The 17,528-nt window shown below is 45.0% G+C and overlaps 1 protein-coding gene across 2 annotated transcripts in view; it reads right to left on the reverse strand.

The window, feature by feature from the left end:
• LOC122946109 (ficolin-2-like) overlaps window positions 1–17,528 on the reverse strand; it is a 49,052-nt gene that overhangs the window by 21,707 nt on the left and 9,817 nt on the right. Inside the window, exons 7-8 of one of the 2 annotated variants that reach the window (XM_044305458.1) lie at window positions 16,891–17,025; window positions 15,406–15,653 (exon numbers count right to left, since the gene is read on the reverse strand). The exons of the other annotated variant lie outside the window; for it this stretch is intronic. Coding sequence (XP_044161393.1) covers window positions 15,406–15,653; window positions 16,891–17,025 — 383 coding nt within the window. Of the gene's footprint in view, window positions 1–15,405; window positions 15,654–16,890; window positions 17,026–17,528 lie in introns of those variants that run through there. 2 annotated transcript variants of the gene reach the window in all.

Here is a 17,528-nt window from a genome sequence, read left to right on the forward strand (position 1 = left end):
TTTTAGTGAGGTGATTTACTTGCTCTGTCAGCATGGCGATAGTATCGGTAGCTGTAGCTTAAACAGCTTGACCGGCCTCAGCTCGGTTAATGATAAGCGGTTTTGACCTGCAGGCTGATAACTCAGGTGGGGTGCTCAACTCTGTGGATACTGCTGACCCCAGAATTTTTATAGCCAGTTCTTTAAAATCCAGAAAGGTACTGCTGGGGTGTTGGGCTGACAGCATTTTTAATTGAGTCCTTATTTGCTCACTAGACACCCCTGTGATAAATTGTTCCCTCAGGGTCTGGTCCTGACTATCAGCCTCCCTGGGATCTATCTGGATTACAGCCCCCAAAGCCTCCTGAAGTGATAGGGCATAGTCACGGAGGGACTCGCCGGACTTTTGTTTCTTGCCAAAGAAGTGCATCTTTACCTCTGAGGCAGTCCTCGTTTCAAAAGTGGCCCTGAGGCGGGTGAATATCTGCTCCAGAGTACTCCTTTCAGCAGCAGGCCAGGATAATACCTCTCTGCGGGCAGCCCCCTCCAGTTGCGCTAGCAAGATTTCCATTTGCTGATCGGCATTTATGGGGTACAGTTTGAATAAGGCCAGCAACTTTTCTTTAAAGTCTCTTAGGGTATGGGCCTCTCCGTTATAGCGGGGAAACCATGGGGCCCCAAAATAGTAAGGCATGGTAAAGGGCATCATGCTGGGGGCTATAGGATGATTAGGAGCCGCAAGCTCTCCCGGGTCCGGCCGCTCGGCAACTCCCGGATCTGACATGTTAACTTATTACGAGGTGGCCGCTGGTGACTAAAGGGGCCGGAACAATCCCCTTCCCTCCGGATACAAGTTCTTACCGGTATCGCCGGGTGTGCGCAGGCCAAATCTCGAGATACTCCGGACTTCCTGCGACCACGGTGACGTAGAGGAAACAGGGCCGCGGCGGTGCGATGATGAAGAGGGGCGGGCTTTTCGGTGTCCTTGAAGGGATCCGCCCACGAAGTTCCTCAGCAGCGCGGGAAACTTTACTCCAGGCGGCTGGTGGCCATCTTGATCACCATTCCCTGACAGCAAGCAGGTTGATGAAGAGTTCAATAAAACACAGTCCACAAATACGATTTTCTCTCTAGGGGTAGCGCAACACAGTACAGCGCCTCCAATTCCTCCCAGGCACAATTGTAATCCACAGATTTGGGAATAAAGGTTGCAGTCTTTGCAATACGGTGGTGGAATAGTTAAAGCACACAGTTCACACTTCTCTGCACTTCAGAAGTATGCGGATCCTGTTCGTGACGCCAAAAAGAGCGATGCAGTGTCCCAGGGGGTCAGTAGTGTATGCTGGGCTTTGTAGTGCAGAGCAACCCACTAACCTGGGATTCACTGTCGTCTTCAATCTGGGCAGCGACTGGAACAGGCAGGTGATTAATGTTCGTGACGCCAGTGTCAATTAAACGGTGACACGCCGTGTAAAGTTATGTGGAATAACGGAACAACCACAGGATAGCCAACCAAAAACGGGAACTTTACTGTGATTTTCAATAGTCATTTAGCATGGTGGTCATTGGAAGCGCAGTTCCATATGAAGACAGTTGGTTTTACATATGAATTACAGACAGGCCGGCTGTAGCAAGGTGATTTGCAGAGGGTTAAACACAGGACTTGTAGTACAGGAGGCTTGCACTCTATTCCTGACTGATCCTGAAACATGTGACTTATTCTCCAAGGTCTGATGCCCTAACTCTGGCGTATCCTTGAATCTGTCTTTATCAAGTACCTCCTCTGTTACCTTGAGTACCTCTTGCTGATTAGACTCGCCTTCTGTTGTATTCTGGGTCTTCAGGCTGTTTAACTATGCCCTTCTTGCTTCTATGAATACGGACTCAGGAGGGAAACCTTCTCCTCAGAACTGGAATCCGGTTACAGGGCTTTCTCTACCCTCTCAGCACTGAGTCTAGAAACTTCTGCCTTCCTGAGCTAGGCCCTAGCCTATTTATACTGAACTGGGGGCTCCCTCTGCTGGCTGTGACAAGAATTGCCGGTAACCGGCCTGACTGGCTTAAAGGGAAATACACATTTCAATCTAGCAGTGTCGGGTAGCCTACCCGTATCCTGCACAAGAAACAGCTGAGGAGGAGAAGCTACGGATCACTGAGTGAGACAAAAAGGATAGTAAGGTAAACACAGAAAACTATCATTAAGAAACAGCGTAATCTTTAGACATAGAGCGCGCAGCCACCCGCTGCGACTTCCTGACCCCGGGTATAACGGAGTCAGACGTGGCTCTTGACACCCTCGTGACAACATGTTTCCACAACGTTGCAGATGATGCATTTTGAGTAGACTGTCCCTTTAAACTAATTGTCCTGTTAAAATGATACATTTCTCAAACCAGAACCTGGTGTGACGGTCACGTACACTACACACAGGGGGGAGGATAGTGACCACTGCGCTCCACCCTCACCCCTGACCCTGCCTACTTGCATCACAAGTCGTAATGAGAGAAGACAACTAGACTGCAGTCCCTAACTTAGGATACATGCTGGGAAGACAGACAAGACAAATAACGGAACGTGAACGGACCGGGTCAATACCTCGAGAGCTACGCAGTACTAAGGAATGAGCAGAGAATAGTCAGGAAAAGCCAAAGTCAAATACCAGGAGAGAAATGAAGTACAACAGGAGTCCGCAAAGAATCGTCAGGTGGAAGCCGGGGTCAATATACCAGGAAAGATGCGCAGTACAGGAGGAGCAGGCAAAGGATCGTCAGGGAACAGGATCAGGTGAGTATTCAGTAGTCCAACAATTAGCCAGAAACCTAGAATTAACAGTCAACCTGTGGCCAGCAAGCTGCTTGTATTTATAGTGGGGTCTGAGGGTCATGTGACGTGGCCAGCGTCACATGACCGACAGACAGACAAGTCGAGCACCGAGTGATCAGCTCGGCGCTCAAGGCAGACCTAGCAGCAGGGAGCCTCCCAGCTAGCAAAGCCACCCTGGGAACGAGGCCAAACACAGATCCTCGCTCCCGAAGCTAAGCAGCAGGTCTGCAGCTGATGGGAGAGCAAGTGCGCCTTTGGCGCCCCGTGACAGTACCCCCCCTTTTACGAGGGGCCACCAGACCCAAGACTTCAGGCGATGGTCTTTCAGGGTGTTCTAAATGAAATTTATGAACCTCCCTAGCAGGAACCCAAGATCTCTCTTCGGGTCCATACCCCTTCCAGTGAATCAGGTACTGTAAGGAATTACCCACTTTCCTGACATCCACTATCTTAGACACCACATACTCGACAGCATCATTAACAAGAACCGGCGGAGGCGAGGCTTTCGACGGTACAACAGGTTCAAAATATTTTTTAAGTAGAGATTTATGAAATACATTATGAATGTGGAACGACTCAGGCAGCTCCAACTTAAAAGATACCGGATTAATCCGTGATCTTATACGGTCCAATAAAACGAGGAGCAAATTTTCTAGAAGCTACCTTGAGAGATAGATTCTTGGAGGACAACCATACTTTATCCCCAACCTGAAAGTTCACCCCCTTGGAACGTCTCCTATCGGCCTTGAGTTTTTGGGAACTTTGAGCCTTTTCTAGGTTCGATTGAACCCGGTCCCAAACTGTGCACAGTTCGGAGAAGAGTTTATCCGCTTCAGGGTTAGTGGAGGAGACGGACGACCCAGAATGAAAACTGGGATGAAAACCATGGTTACAAAAGAAAGGGGAGACCCCAGCAGAAGAATTAACACGGTTATTCAAAGCAAATTCTGCCAACCGAAGGTAGTTAACCCATAATTGCTGGTAATCGGCAACATATGACCTCAGGAATTGTTCCACAGACTGATTAAGGCGTTCAGTCTGCCCATTACTCTCAGGGTGTTAGGCGGATGAAAAAGACAACAAAATCTGACATCTTTGACAGAAAGCTCTCCAAAATTTGGACACAAACTGCACACCCCTGTCAGATACAATTTTTTCCGGGATACCATGTAACCGTACAATTTCTTTCACAAAAATAGACGCCAGGGTCTTGGCATTCGGGAGTTTAGATAGAGGAATGAAATGAACCATCTTGCTAAACCTATCGACCACTACCCAAACCACAGTCTTACCCTCCGCCGGCGGCAGGTCAGTAGTAAAGTCCATCGAGATATGGGACCAGGGTCTACTGGGAATGGGTAGGGGTCGTAGGTTACCAGAAGGGCGAGTCCTAGGTGTCTTAGACCTAGCACAAACCTCACAGGCTGACACGTAGGACTTGACATCCCTAAATAGAGTGGGCCACCAATAAGATCTAGAAATCAGCTCTCTAGTGCCCTCAAAACCAGGATGTCCACAAAAGGCAGAATCATGACACTCACCCAACAGCTGGATACGAAATTGTATGGGGACAAACAACTTATCTGTTGGGGTGGTTGCCGGTGCCAGATGTTGTTCAGCCTTAATGAGAGCCGAGATATCTTGGGTTAAGGCTGCTACGAAGATATTTGCTGGTAGGATGGATTCAGGCGGTGCCTCTGTAGGCTGAAAAGCATGGAAGCTCAGAGATAATGCATCAGCCTTCACGTTTTTACTTCCAGGCCTGAAAGTAATGGAGAATTCAAAACGAGTAAAAAACAGTGCCCATCTAGCCTGACGGGGATTCAACCTCTTAGCAGATTCGAGAAACATAAGGTTCTTATGGTCAGTGACAACAGTTACACAATGCCTTGCCCCCTCCAGAAAATGTCTCTACTCCTCAAATGCCCACTTAATGGCCAGCGACTCCCGATTCCCTATGTCGTAGTTTCTCTCGGTGGAAGAAAATTTTCTGAAAAAGAATGCACACGGTCTCAGGTTAGTTAGACTAGCAGGACCTTGTGAAAGGACTGCTCCTGCGCCGTCCTCAGACGCATCCACCTCCACAATAAAAGGTCTCTCCTGATCTGGCTGGATCAGAATGGGAGCGCTACTGAATGCCTTTTTTAGTGTTTCAAACGAAGTAATGGCCTCAGTAGACCAGTTCTCAAAATCCGCCCCTTTCTTAGTAAGGTCGGTCAACGGTTTAGCAATTACAGAAAAATTCATAATAAATTTACGATAGTAATTGGCGAAACCTAAGAACCGTTGTAAGGCCTTTAAGGATGAAGGTCTTACCCATTCCTTAATTGCTAGTACCTTACCAGGATCCATCTTGAAGGCGTGAGGTGTCAGAACATGCCCTAGAAACAGAATCTCCTGTACACCAAAGACACATTTATCTTGCTTAGCGGATAGCTGATTCCCCCTCAACACCTCTAATACTTGTTTAACATGAGACACATGGGATTCGAAGTCAGGAGAGAATATCAAAGACGTCAAGATAGACAATAACAAATTTACCTAAGAACTCCCTAAGAATGTCATTCATAACGTTTTGGAACACAGCTGGGGCATTGCTGAGTCCAAAAGGCATCACCTGATATTTAAAGTGTCCCGCCGTCTTCCATTCGTCTCCCTCCTTGATTCGGATTAGATTTTATGCCCCTTACAGGTCAATCTTGGAAAACCAGGTTGCCCCCAGAACCTGGTTAAATAAATCCAGAATCAATGGGATAGAGTATCTATTTTGGACAGTGATTTTATTTAATCTCCGTTAATTAATACAAGGCCTAAGACCACCATCTTTTTTCTTAACGAAGAAAAACCCCGCCCCCATCGGAGAGACAGAAGGTCTAATATGCCCTTTACCAAGGCTCTCCTTAATATAATCTTCCATGGCCTTGCGCTCGGGCTTAGAAAGATTATAAATTCGCTCCTTAGGAAACTTGGCCCCCTCTACTAGCTCTATAGTACAATCATAAGGTCTATGGGAGGGTAGAACTTCCGGGGTTGGTGAGGAGAATACATCAGAATATTCCCTAACAACAGTGGGTAAAGTATCAGACTTTACTGAGACCCCAGCCTGTACCACGGACAAGCACTTAGGCCCCCATCTCACCAACTCCCCCTTGGACCAATCTATAGTGGGGTTATGTAGTCGGAGCCAAGGCAACCCTAGTACCACCTCAACTGGTAGGTTCTCCAGGACTAAAAGGGAACATCTCTTTGAGTGGCACACACCTACGGTTAGAGAAATCTCTGAGGTACATGAGCTCACCGTACCACCAATAAGAGGAGTAGCATCAATAGCCATGACATGGATAGGAGTTGGTAAAGCAAACATTGGAATACCCAATCTTACAGTGTACTCAGAGTCAATAAAGCTAGCCGTTGAGCCAGAATCAATAAAGGCCTCACCCGGCCATTTATCTGCCCCCAGGGAAATTGTAATAGGTACCAAAAGCTTACATTTAGAAAAATCAGGGTGTACCTGGTCTTTAGGTTGCCTTGCCTTAGGAGACTTGACAGAGAGGACCTTCTTAGGACACTGGTTGATCCAATGGTCAGGATCTCCACAGTAAAAGCATTCTCCATGTCTGCGGCGAAGATTCCCTCGGGTCATGCCAACCTGCATGGGTTCCTCGGTGGAGACCTCAGCATTGTCTCTGGGATAGGCCTCTGGCTGGACCACCATCTGGGAAGAGAACTGTCATTCCTGTCGTCTCTCTCTAACCTGTCGGTCAACTCGGACAACAAGGGTCATCATCTCCTCTAAGGTCTCTGGAAGTTGATAACTGACCAGAAGATCCTTTAAATTATCTTCAGGGCTGGTTTGTTCCATCCTGAGAGGACACACCACCTTCTGAATTGGGTTCAATAATCCTCCGCAGGTAGATTGCCCTAAACCAGTGCCTTTAGAGCCGTTTCGGCTACCAGAGCCCTGTCTGGTTCATCATAGAGGGTACCCAGGGCCTGAAAGAACCCCTCCACAGAAGTTAAACAACTGGTGCCAGCAGGTAAAGAGAACGCCCAGTCCTGGGGATCACCCTGTAGTAGGGAAATGATAATGCCCACCTGTTGACTCTTGGGGCCAGAGGACACGGGGAGCAAACAGAAGTAAAGTCTGCAACTCTCCTTAAAAGAGAGAAACTTCTTCCGGTCTCCAGAAAGGGGTTCTGGGAGCTTAATCTGGGGCTCAAAATGCGGACTGGAGGCCTGAGGAGTGGAAGAACCTTGCCCTAACTCAAAAGAACAGAGTTTTTCCCCTAGCTCCTGCACCATCTGCATCAGATTAGAGACATGGTCAGTCAGGGTCACCAGAGGATTCATTATACAGTGGTTATTGGGCCTGTTAATCTGTAACGGTCACGTGCACACACACACAGTGGGGAGGATAGTGACCACTGCGCTCCACCCTCACCCCTGTCCCTGCCTACTTGCCTCACGAGTCCTGATGACAGGGGACAACTGGACGGTAGTCCCTAACTTAGAATACGTGCGGGAAGTGCAGACAAGACAAATAACAGATAGTGAATAGACCGGGTCAAAACCAAGAGGACAACGCAGTACAGAGGGATAAGCAAAGAATGGTCAGGAGAAGCCGGGGTCATAAATACCAGGAGAGTCGAGAAGTACCAAAGAAATCCGCAAAGAAGAATCAGGTGGAAGCTGAGGTCAAAATACCAGGAGGGATGCGCAGTACAGGAGGAGCAGGCAAAGGATCGTCAGGGAACAGGATCAGGTAAGTATATAGGTATCCAACAAATGCCAGGAACCTAAATTAACAGGCAACAGGTCAAACACAGATCCTCGCTCCCGAAGCTAAGCAGCAGCTCTGCAGCTGATGGGAGACCGAGTGCGCCTTCGGCACCCCGTTACAGTAGCGATCTCCAGATTAGACTCCAACTACCTCATAATGCATTTTATCGCTACCTACAGCTCAGGCATGCTCTCAATACTAAATTCCCGGGAGGTCCTTCTATATTTAAATTTCCCCTAATAGGAGTCCTGAAGTCACAGGGCCCTAAGGGGCTTATCTCTTTCATATACGCTCATCTGATAAATACCCAAATTAATTCATCTCAATTACCTGTGATACATAAATGGCAGAATCTGATCCCTGACTTAACAGAGGATGATATATCCGAAGTCTTGGAATCAGTTTCCCCGGCAATAAATAATAGACTCATACAGGTGTGCATTGTTCATCAGAGCTATTTATCCCCAGTTAGGTTAAATAAAATAGGAAGATTGAATCACACGGAGAACACAGAATTTTGGCATCTCCTATGGGCTTGCCCTTACATCGAGACATTCTGGTCGGAAGTGACTAACTTCCTTTCTGGACTGATCCATATACTGGTCCCCATGGACCCTAAGTTGTGTCTACTAAACATACTAGACGATGAGATATATACCCACTATACTAAAACCTTCCTTCGGGAAAAGGCAAGAAAAGCGATAGTTCTAAGATGGATGGGGGGATCGTGCTCCCTCAATTTCTCAATGGAAAGGTTTAATCAACACAAATTTCCCGTACGAAAATATTGTTTATAAGCATAGGAAGTGTGAACCTAAGTTTGAAAAAGTTTGGGGGGGGGGGGGGCCTGGTGTTCTTCTCCAAATACATTGCATTCTATGTCTTTTATACAAACCCAATTACCTTCAGGTTCATAGGGAAAATTCATACCTGGGATTTTACTTTCCTTGAGTCCGGAGGCAGCACAGAATGGGTTAATAGGTTGTCATCTTCTTTCTAGGACCGATTTACTAGCCAAAACAAGTAAATCAATTAATCAATTACTTTAATAGCTTGCCCTATAAGGGTCACCTGCCACAATGGACAGACGTGTTTAAAAGGAATAGACCCGGACAAAAATATATGCAAAAAAAGTAATTTATTAGGGAGGGTATACTTGTGCTGCCTCCGGATTCAAGGAAAGTAAAATCCCAGGTACGAATTTTCCCTTTCCCCATTCGTCCTCCGGCAGCACAGAATGGGATATTTATAGATCTCAAAGGGAGGGAATTTCATCCAAAGCTGCTGACAAAACCCCAGTACCAAAAGCTGAGCTCCTAGCATTAATGTCAAGACGATAGTGTTTCGCAAACGTCAGAGACGAGGACCATGATGCAGCATTGCAAATATCTTCAATAGGAACTTGCACCATCCCTGCCCAGGAGGTTGCTGCAGCTCTGGTGGAATGGGTCTTGACTGGAAAGGGTGGAGGCATGGCCTCAAGAGAATAGGCTTCCATAATCATAGATTTTATCCACCTTGCAAGAGAGTCCCTGGAAGGTAGATGTCCCTTTCTTGGACCAGCAAAGAGAAAAAAAAGATTTTCAGTTCTTCTAAAATCCTTAGTTCATTGAAGGTAGATCTGTAATGTTCTTTTTACATCTAGAGTATTCAGAAGGTTCTGTTGCTCATTAACTGGATCAGGAAAAAATACCGGAAGAAACAGATTCTCTGTTTTTATTAGCTGAAGAAGGAACTTTAGGCAGAAAAGATGGAACTGTAGGCAGTAATACTCCATCCGGCAGGAAGCGTACGTATGGAAACCTGGATGACAAGGCTTGCAGTTCTCCCAGTCTTTTGGCGGATGTAATAGCCGTGAGAAACAAAGCCTTATAAGAGAGCCATTTGAGGTCTACATCCTGTAAGGGCTCGAAAGGTGCTGATGTAAGTCTTTTTAAAACTATGGAGAGGTCCCAAATAGGTGTAGGATCCCTATGCACTGGCTTTAATCTTCTAATTGCCTTGAAGAACCTGAAGACCAGCGGGTGATAAAGGAATATATTTTCCGTCATGTAGTTAATAGCAGTCATATGAGCTCTCAAAGTATTGGGCTTGAGCCCTTTCTGAAAACCATCCTGAAGAAATTGCAGAATTGATGAGACATCAAGATCTTCATGGCCAGACTCGGACATCCAGGAAACAAATTTTCTCTATATCTTAGCATATTTCTTATTAGTCGAGTCTTTGGGAGAGGCAAGTAGAGTATTAATAACAGATTGTGAGAGACCCTTTCCCTCTTTCCCTCCAGGCCGTAAGATGTGCACGGTCTAGATTCTGGTGATATAGGCCATTCTGAAGAAGATCTGGACGTAGAGGAAGTTTCCAGAATTCCCCTCTGGACAGATGGAGAAGGAGGGGGAACCATGACCTCCTTGGCCAAAAGGGGGTTATTATTATTATTACTTGAGGCTTCTCTTCTATTATCTTCCGGACAGGTTTTTCCAATTCATCGAGAAGGCATCTACCACTGCGGGATTGTCAGAGATCTTTAGGGAACAGAACTTGTTCAACTTCTTGTTCTTTGCAGACACCATCAGGTCCCAGGACAGACATCCCCATTTGGCTACAATGTTTTGGAAGACAATAGGATTTAGTTCCCATTCTGCTTGACTGACTATCTTCCTGCTCAGAAGATCCGCTTGAATATTGGAGCAACCTCTGATATGCATAGCTCTTAACCCAAAAAGATGTAATTCTGCCTGTATGCTCAATATAAGGAGAATAGCAGAAACTCCTAATGCTGGCTATACATGTAATGATTGTGGAGACCCTCAAATGCCAGAGCAGTACAAACACCCCACAAATGACCCCACTTTGGAAAGAAGACACCCCAAGGTATTTGCCGAGGGGCATATTGAGTCCATGAAAGATTGGAATTTTTGTCTCAAGTTAGCGGAAAGGGAGACTTTGTGAGAAAAAAAACAAAGAAAATCAATTTCCGCTAACTTGTGCAAATTTTTTTTTTCCTATGAACTCGGCATGCCAGTCATTGAATACCCTGGGGTGTCTTCGTTCCAAAATGGGGTCACATGTGGGGTATTTATACTGCCCTGGCTTTTTAGGGGCCCTAAAGCGTGAGAAGAAGTCTGGGATCCAAATGTCTAAAAATGCCCTACTAAAAGGAATTTGGGCACCTTTGCGCATCTAGGCTGCAAAAAAGTGTCACACATGTGGTATCGCCATACTCAGGAGAAGTTGGGGAATGTGTTTTGGGGTGTCATTTTACATATACCCATGCTGGGTGAGAGAAATATCTTGGTCAAATGCCAACTTTGTATAACAAAATTGGAAAAGTTGTTTTTTGATTTCAAACTACTTCTCATGCATTTGGGCCCCTAAAAAGCCAGGGCAGTATAACTACCCCACAAGTAACCCCATTTTGGAAAGAAGACACCCCAAGGTATTCCGTGAGGGGCATGGCGAGTTCCTAAAAAAAAATTTTTGTTGTCACAAGTTAGCGGAAAATTATGATTTTTTTTTTTCTTACAAATTCTCATATTCCACAAACTTGTGACAAAAAATAAAAACTTCCATGAACTCACTATGCCCATCACGAAATACCTTGGGGTGTCTTCTTTCCAAAATGGGGACACTTGTTGGTAGTTATACTGCCCTGGCATTTTAGGGGCCCAAATGCGTGCAAAGTAGTTTGAAATCAAAATCTGTAAAAAATGGCCGGTGAAATCCGAAAGGTGCTCTTTGGAATGTGGGCCCCTTTGCCCACCTAGGCTGCAAAAAAAGTGTCACACATGGGGTATCGCCGTACTCAGGAGAAGTTGGGGAATGTGTTTTGGGGTGTCATTTTACATATACCCATGCTGGGTGAGATAAATATCTTGGTCAAATGCCAACTTTGTATAAAAAAATGGGAAAAGTTGTCTTTTGCCGAGATATTTATTTTACATATACCCATGCTGGGTGAGATAAATATCTTGGTCAAATGCCAACTTTGTATAAAAAAAATGGGAAAAGTTGTCTTTTGCCGAGATATTTATCTCACCCAGCATGGGTATATGTAAAATGACACCCCAAAACACAATCCCCAACTTCTCCTGAGTACGGTGATACCACATGTGTGACACTTTTTTGCAGCCTAGGTGGGCAAAGGGGCCCACATTCCAAAGAGCACCTTTCGGATTTCACAGGTCATTTTTTACAGATTTTGATTTCAAACTACTTCGCACGCATTTGGGCCCCTAAAATGCCAGGGCAGTATAACTACCCCACAAGTGACCCCATTTTGGAAAGAAGACACCCTAAGGTATTTCATGATGGGCATAGTAAGTTCATGGAAGTTTTTATTTTTTGTCACAAGTTAGAGGAAAATGATGAATTTTGGAATATGTGGAATATGAGACTTTGTAAGAAAAAAAAAAAAAAAAAGAAAAAAAAATTCATAATTTTCCTCTAACTTGTGACAAAAAATAAAAAGTTCTATGAACTCACTATGCACATCAGCGAATACCTTAGGTTGTCTACTTTCCGAAATGTGGTCATTTGTGGTTTTTTTCTACTGTTTGGGTATTGTAGAACCTCAGGAAACATGACAGGTGCTCAGAAAGTCAGAGCTGCTTCAAAAAGCAGAAATTCACATTTTTGTACCATAGTTTGTAAACGCTATAACTTTTACCCAAACCATTTTTTTTTACCCAAACATTTTATTTTTATCAAGGACATGTAGAACAATAAATTTAGAGAAAAATTTATATATGGATGTCGTTTTTTTAAAAAGATTTTACAACTGAAAGTGAAAAAATTACATTTTTTTGCCAGAATTTCGCTAAATTTCGATTAATAACAAAAAAAGTAAAAATGTCGGCAGCAATGAAATACCACCAAATGAAAGCTCTATTAGTGAGAAGAAAAGGAGGTAAAATTCATTTAGGTGGTAAGTTGCATGACCGAGCAATAAACGGTGAAAGTAGTGTAGTGCAGAAGTGTAAAAAGTGCTCTGGTCATTAAGGGTGTTTAAGTTTGGGGGGCTGAGGTGGTTAAAGCTCCCACCTATAATAATCTGGACATGCTGGGAGTTGTAGTTCTCTCTTCTTAGGCTGGGTTCACATCACTGTTTAGTTTTCCATTTTGCGTGCAGGACTTTTTTCCATCTAAAATAACGTATCGCCGACAGAAATGGCTTAAACGGATGCCAAATGTGAAGAACTGATGCTTGAAATACAGGATCTGTGTTTTCTTTATTTTTCTGTTCACCTGACGGATCAGAAGAACGGAAAACTAAACGGTGATGTGAACTCGGCCTTATACTCTCTGTGTAATATCTACTTGTATCCGATAATAACAGCCTGGACATGCTGAGAGTTGTAGTTCTCTCCATTTTACCTCTTCCTGTGTTGCTCTCTAATTTCCAATAATAACAATCTGGTGATGATGAGACTTATAGTTCCCTTGTCTCTATTATAAAGTTCTGCAGCCGCTGAGGTGTGTATTAGGCTTTGTTCACATCTGTGCTGGTGACGTTCGCTGTTTTTCTCAGTCATAGGAACAAATCAACGAAAATCACTGCAGTTCCAGATCTGGCACTTCATGGACAACAACACCCGACGGATCCCGCTGACTATGATGAGATCTGACGGGTTTCCATCTGCCAGGCTATAAAATTGTGTCCAGAATTTATGACCTGATATGTGAATGAGGCCCCAACACAGATGTGGCCAAAGCCTTTTATGTTCTCTAGCATCAGATTATGAAGTTCTGCAGCAGCTGAGGTGTGTGTTAGGAGGTTCTGCAGCAGCTGAGGTGTGTATTAGGAGGTTCTGCATCAGCTGAGGTGTGTATTATGAAGTTCTGCAGCAGCTGAGGTGTGTATTATGAAGTTCTGCAGCAGCTGAGGTGTGTATTATGAGGTTCTGCAGCAGCTGAGGTGTGTATTAGGAGGTTCTTCAGCAGCTGAGGTGTGTATTATGAAGTTCTGCAGCAGATGAGGTGTGTATTAGGAGGTTCTGAAGCAGCTGAGGTGTGTATTATCACTTGCGATCAGATTTTGGTATTCTGTTCCAGCCACCAGCAGAATACCAGAATCGCCAGATCCAGCATATGCCAAACACTGCTGCCACCTGCCGGATCCATTCACAATAATGGGGTCATTCAAGACTGTTTTGCCCTTTGTTTTTGCTAGAATCTGCAACGGAGGCTTTTGCTGGAACCTCTGCAGTAGATGTGCACGTACCCTAAGGGGTGCGATGGGTCACTCACAAGGGGGTCGAATTCAGATTCTTGCCATGGGGTCCGGTGATTTCTATGTACGCCCCTGTATCCAGATATGTGTAACTTCTGCCACATGTATGTTTGTGCATGTTGCTGTGACTGTCCGCCATCATACTTCATCTTTAATATTTCTGTTATCACTGTAAGGGCTCATGCACACGACCGTTGGATGTATTGCAGTCTGCAAATTGCGCATCCGCAAAACACGGATACCGGGTGTGTGCATTCCACATTATGCGGAACAGAACAGCCGGCCTCTAATAGAACCGTCCGATCCTTGTCTGTGAGGTGGACAATAATAGGACATGTTCTATCATTTTACAGACACGGAATGCACACGGAGTCTTTTTTTTTTTTTTTTTTGCTGCCCCATTGAAGTGAAGAGAACGGTACGGACATGGAAAAAAATACGTTTGTGTGCAGGAGCCCTAAGGTGGGCCCCCAGAATCAGTAACACTGGTGGGCCCTAAGTACCCCAGTCCGACACTGTATCCCGGCCTAATACTACGTGACAATCAGAGTTTCCCCATAAACAGGAGGAGATGGGGCTCTCCTTATGGGAAGCACTGACACAAAAAATATGACTATTATTATAAATGACACATGGAGGGTGAGGAAGGTTCTGTGGACAGTTGTGACATATGAGGCCCATGATCCTGTTTTAATCAGAAGAAGTTCCTGAAACTCATATCAGTAAAGCAGTCAATGAAAATAAAGGAATGTCATAGATTTACTGTTTTACATACATTTTATATATAGGATATCAGCATTAGAAATGGTTTCATATGGAGTCATCGTTAGTTACAGTATTTGGAGGCCCAGTTATTGCTTTTGCACTTGGGCCCAGGATGTCTACACTTTCCCAGTCCTACCTACAACCAGAGTTAGTGCTCATTCACACGACCGTGGTTTTAATCCGCATCCGAGCCGCAGCTCGGATGCGGACCCATTCACTTCAAAGGGGCCACAAAAGATGCGGACAGCACTCCGTATGCTGTCTGCATTCGTTGCTCCGTTCCGTGGCCCCGCAAAAATAAAAGAAGTCATGAAAAAAGTCATGTCCTATTCTTGTCCATTTTGCAGACAAGAATAGGCATTTCTATAATGGGCCTCCTGTTCCGTTCCGCAAATTGCGAAAGGCAAACGGGCGGCATCCGTATTTTGCGAATCCGCAATTTGCGGACTGCAAAAAACAGCACGGTCGTGTGAATGAGCCCTTACAGGGAGCTATTTACAAGGACTAACTATGGGGAACGGAAGCTGGTGAGACATTTGCACTGGGTGCTGGGCCACCGCACACTGGTCAGGGTATTTAGATACAGGCCTAGAGCACAGAACATAATGGTCTCCCCAGGTGAAGGAAAGCCTAGCTAAGGCTATGACCAGGCAGCCAGTACCCTCAGCCTACTGCAGCCAAACCCATCCCTTCACCCACCAGGCCCGTGCAGCCAGGGGCACCTCCAGTGTGTGTTTTAACATCCGTCAAGACTCTTATAAAATCAATACAAGAAATTTTTAACAAATAGTAGAAAATCCACAAATTGCTAGGACTGTTCCTCCATCTAAACAGGCCTAATCTTCATTTCAGCATGCTTGTACGAGTAGTTATACCCTCTGGAACTATACCAGTTGATGCCATCTGCACCAGATTTGTGCTCTCCTAGGTGGTAGAGTCCATTAAGGTTGGCACTGTGACACTTGTTATACCACCAGCCGCCTTTATACAGTGAGGAACAATGGCCGTCATAAATGTCGTTGTCTTCATCTTTAGTAGTAAATTTCATGTTGTTTAGATCTCCCATAGAATCTCCTGCAAAATGACAGAGACAAATACCAGAACGGTTTAAGAGTCACCAGTCTACATCCTCACATCTACTGACTTTATTCTACTGAAAACTCCACTTTATACAAGTAGAGATGTACATAGAAGAGGTAGAGCCCAGTTGCAAAGTTCAAAATGCACCACAAATTATAGTTTTACCATCAAGGACAGAAAGGGTCCGACCACATGGGGCGGCCATGTTGCCATTAGGATTTGGCCGCATCCATGTCATCATACCCAAAGGCTTTTCCTTTCCTTCCTTTTCCACCACCCTTGAGCGAGTTCCCCACCAACTTTTTTGTTCTCTCACCCTGTAACAAAGAGAATGGATCCAACCAGGACTGGATTTCCTTTCCCCATTGCAGCCACTTTACAATGTTTAATTCCACTTAAAGGGGTTCTCTGCTTTGAACATTCCCTGCTTGTTAGAAATGGTCCTTTGACAATAAGGAAACCACATAGTTGGTGGGGAGGTCTGGCAGTAATTGCTCAGTTTTCCTTCAGCGCCACCACAGGGGAAGTGAGGCATTGCACAGTGCCTATTCAAACTAATGGGTTGTCTGTGTCTTACAGGACAGGACAAGTCCTCCAGAGTGAGAGACACTCCTTATAATCGCTTCACTCTGGAGATGAAGATCTTGAACAGCGGATAATTAGAATTCCTTAATAGGGAAACAGAACAACTCCTTAAAACCTAAGGATTCACTATAGTAAATATAAGATTGTGGGCCCAATATTCTATCATTGTCCCATGTCCTATAGGGGTCTAGGAAGCCGACATAGAATGGCTCTCATGCTGTAGACCTTTGCTGGCAATTTTCCTTTCCTTAACAAATGAGTGTTGCTGAGAAGGTACTGCAAAAGTGACAACCATTGTGGCAGCAGAACCACTTTTGCAAGATGCCCACCAATGTGGAAGAGTAGAATGCCAATATCGCAAAGTCAGAATTTAACTTGAACAATCAATTTATCAGAGGGACATTATTCCAGGGCCACCTGTAGGCCTACTGCTTCCTTCTAGTCAGCATACTAGAGGTTATTTTTTTATGGATTTAAAAGGGTTTTCTGAGATTCTTTTTTACTGATGACCTATCTTCAGCTGATTGGTCTCCCACTGATCAGATACTGATGACCTATCCAGAGGATAGGTCATCAGTATTAACATTTCAGAAAACCCTTTTAAACCAACCTCTGTGAAGGACATTCTGGATAAATTGTGTCTCACCTGCAGTTCCTTCTTGAAACCGTCCTATTAATACTTTGTATTTCTCCGATTCATCCAATACTTTGAAGCTTGCATACTTGGCGAACACCATTTTACCTTCAAAATCTTGTAGATCAACACGTAATTCCCATGTTCCTAGAAAAAGATATACACAGGACATTTAGAAATTAGAAACTAAAATGGCTACAAAAGCATGGCCCTAAGCTTCCAAAACGCAACTCATTCCCACAACATAGAGAAGACCACACTCAGAGTAAACCAGTCTATGCAACCGTTAGTGCAGCAGAGATCTGGGACAGGTCCCTACATTGAAGCCAGGGGCTCTGTTAAATACCTGGTCTTAGGACCAGATGTTAGCACGATGGTCCATGCCCACCAATGTTCCGCTCTCCTGGGCGGGAATGGACGCTGTCTTACGCACCTCTTCTGTACTGGCCAGTCGCCTCTGTCTCTGCTCGTCCTCTCCCATAGCAAGGATTGTCTTCTGCACAGTCTGTTTCCTGCTCTCATACGGTGTGTGCGTGCTTCCTGAATGGGCCGATGCCTGCCTGACCTAAGTCTTCCCCTACATTTTACTGGCTGTCCCAGGGTACTTAAAGGGGTTCTGCAGGAATCATTTAAAATGGCCACCAGCATCC

Source organism: Bufo gargarizans, chromosome 9, assembly GCF_014858855.1.
Source record: "Bufo gargarizans isolate SCDJY-AF-19 chromosome 9, ASM1485885v1, whole genome shotgun sequence".
In the NCBI taxonomy this organism is placed as follows: Eukaryota; Metazoa; Chordata; class Amphibia; order Anura; family Bufonidae; genus Bufo; species Bufo gargarizans.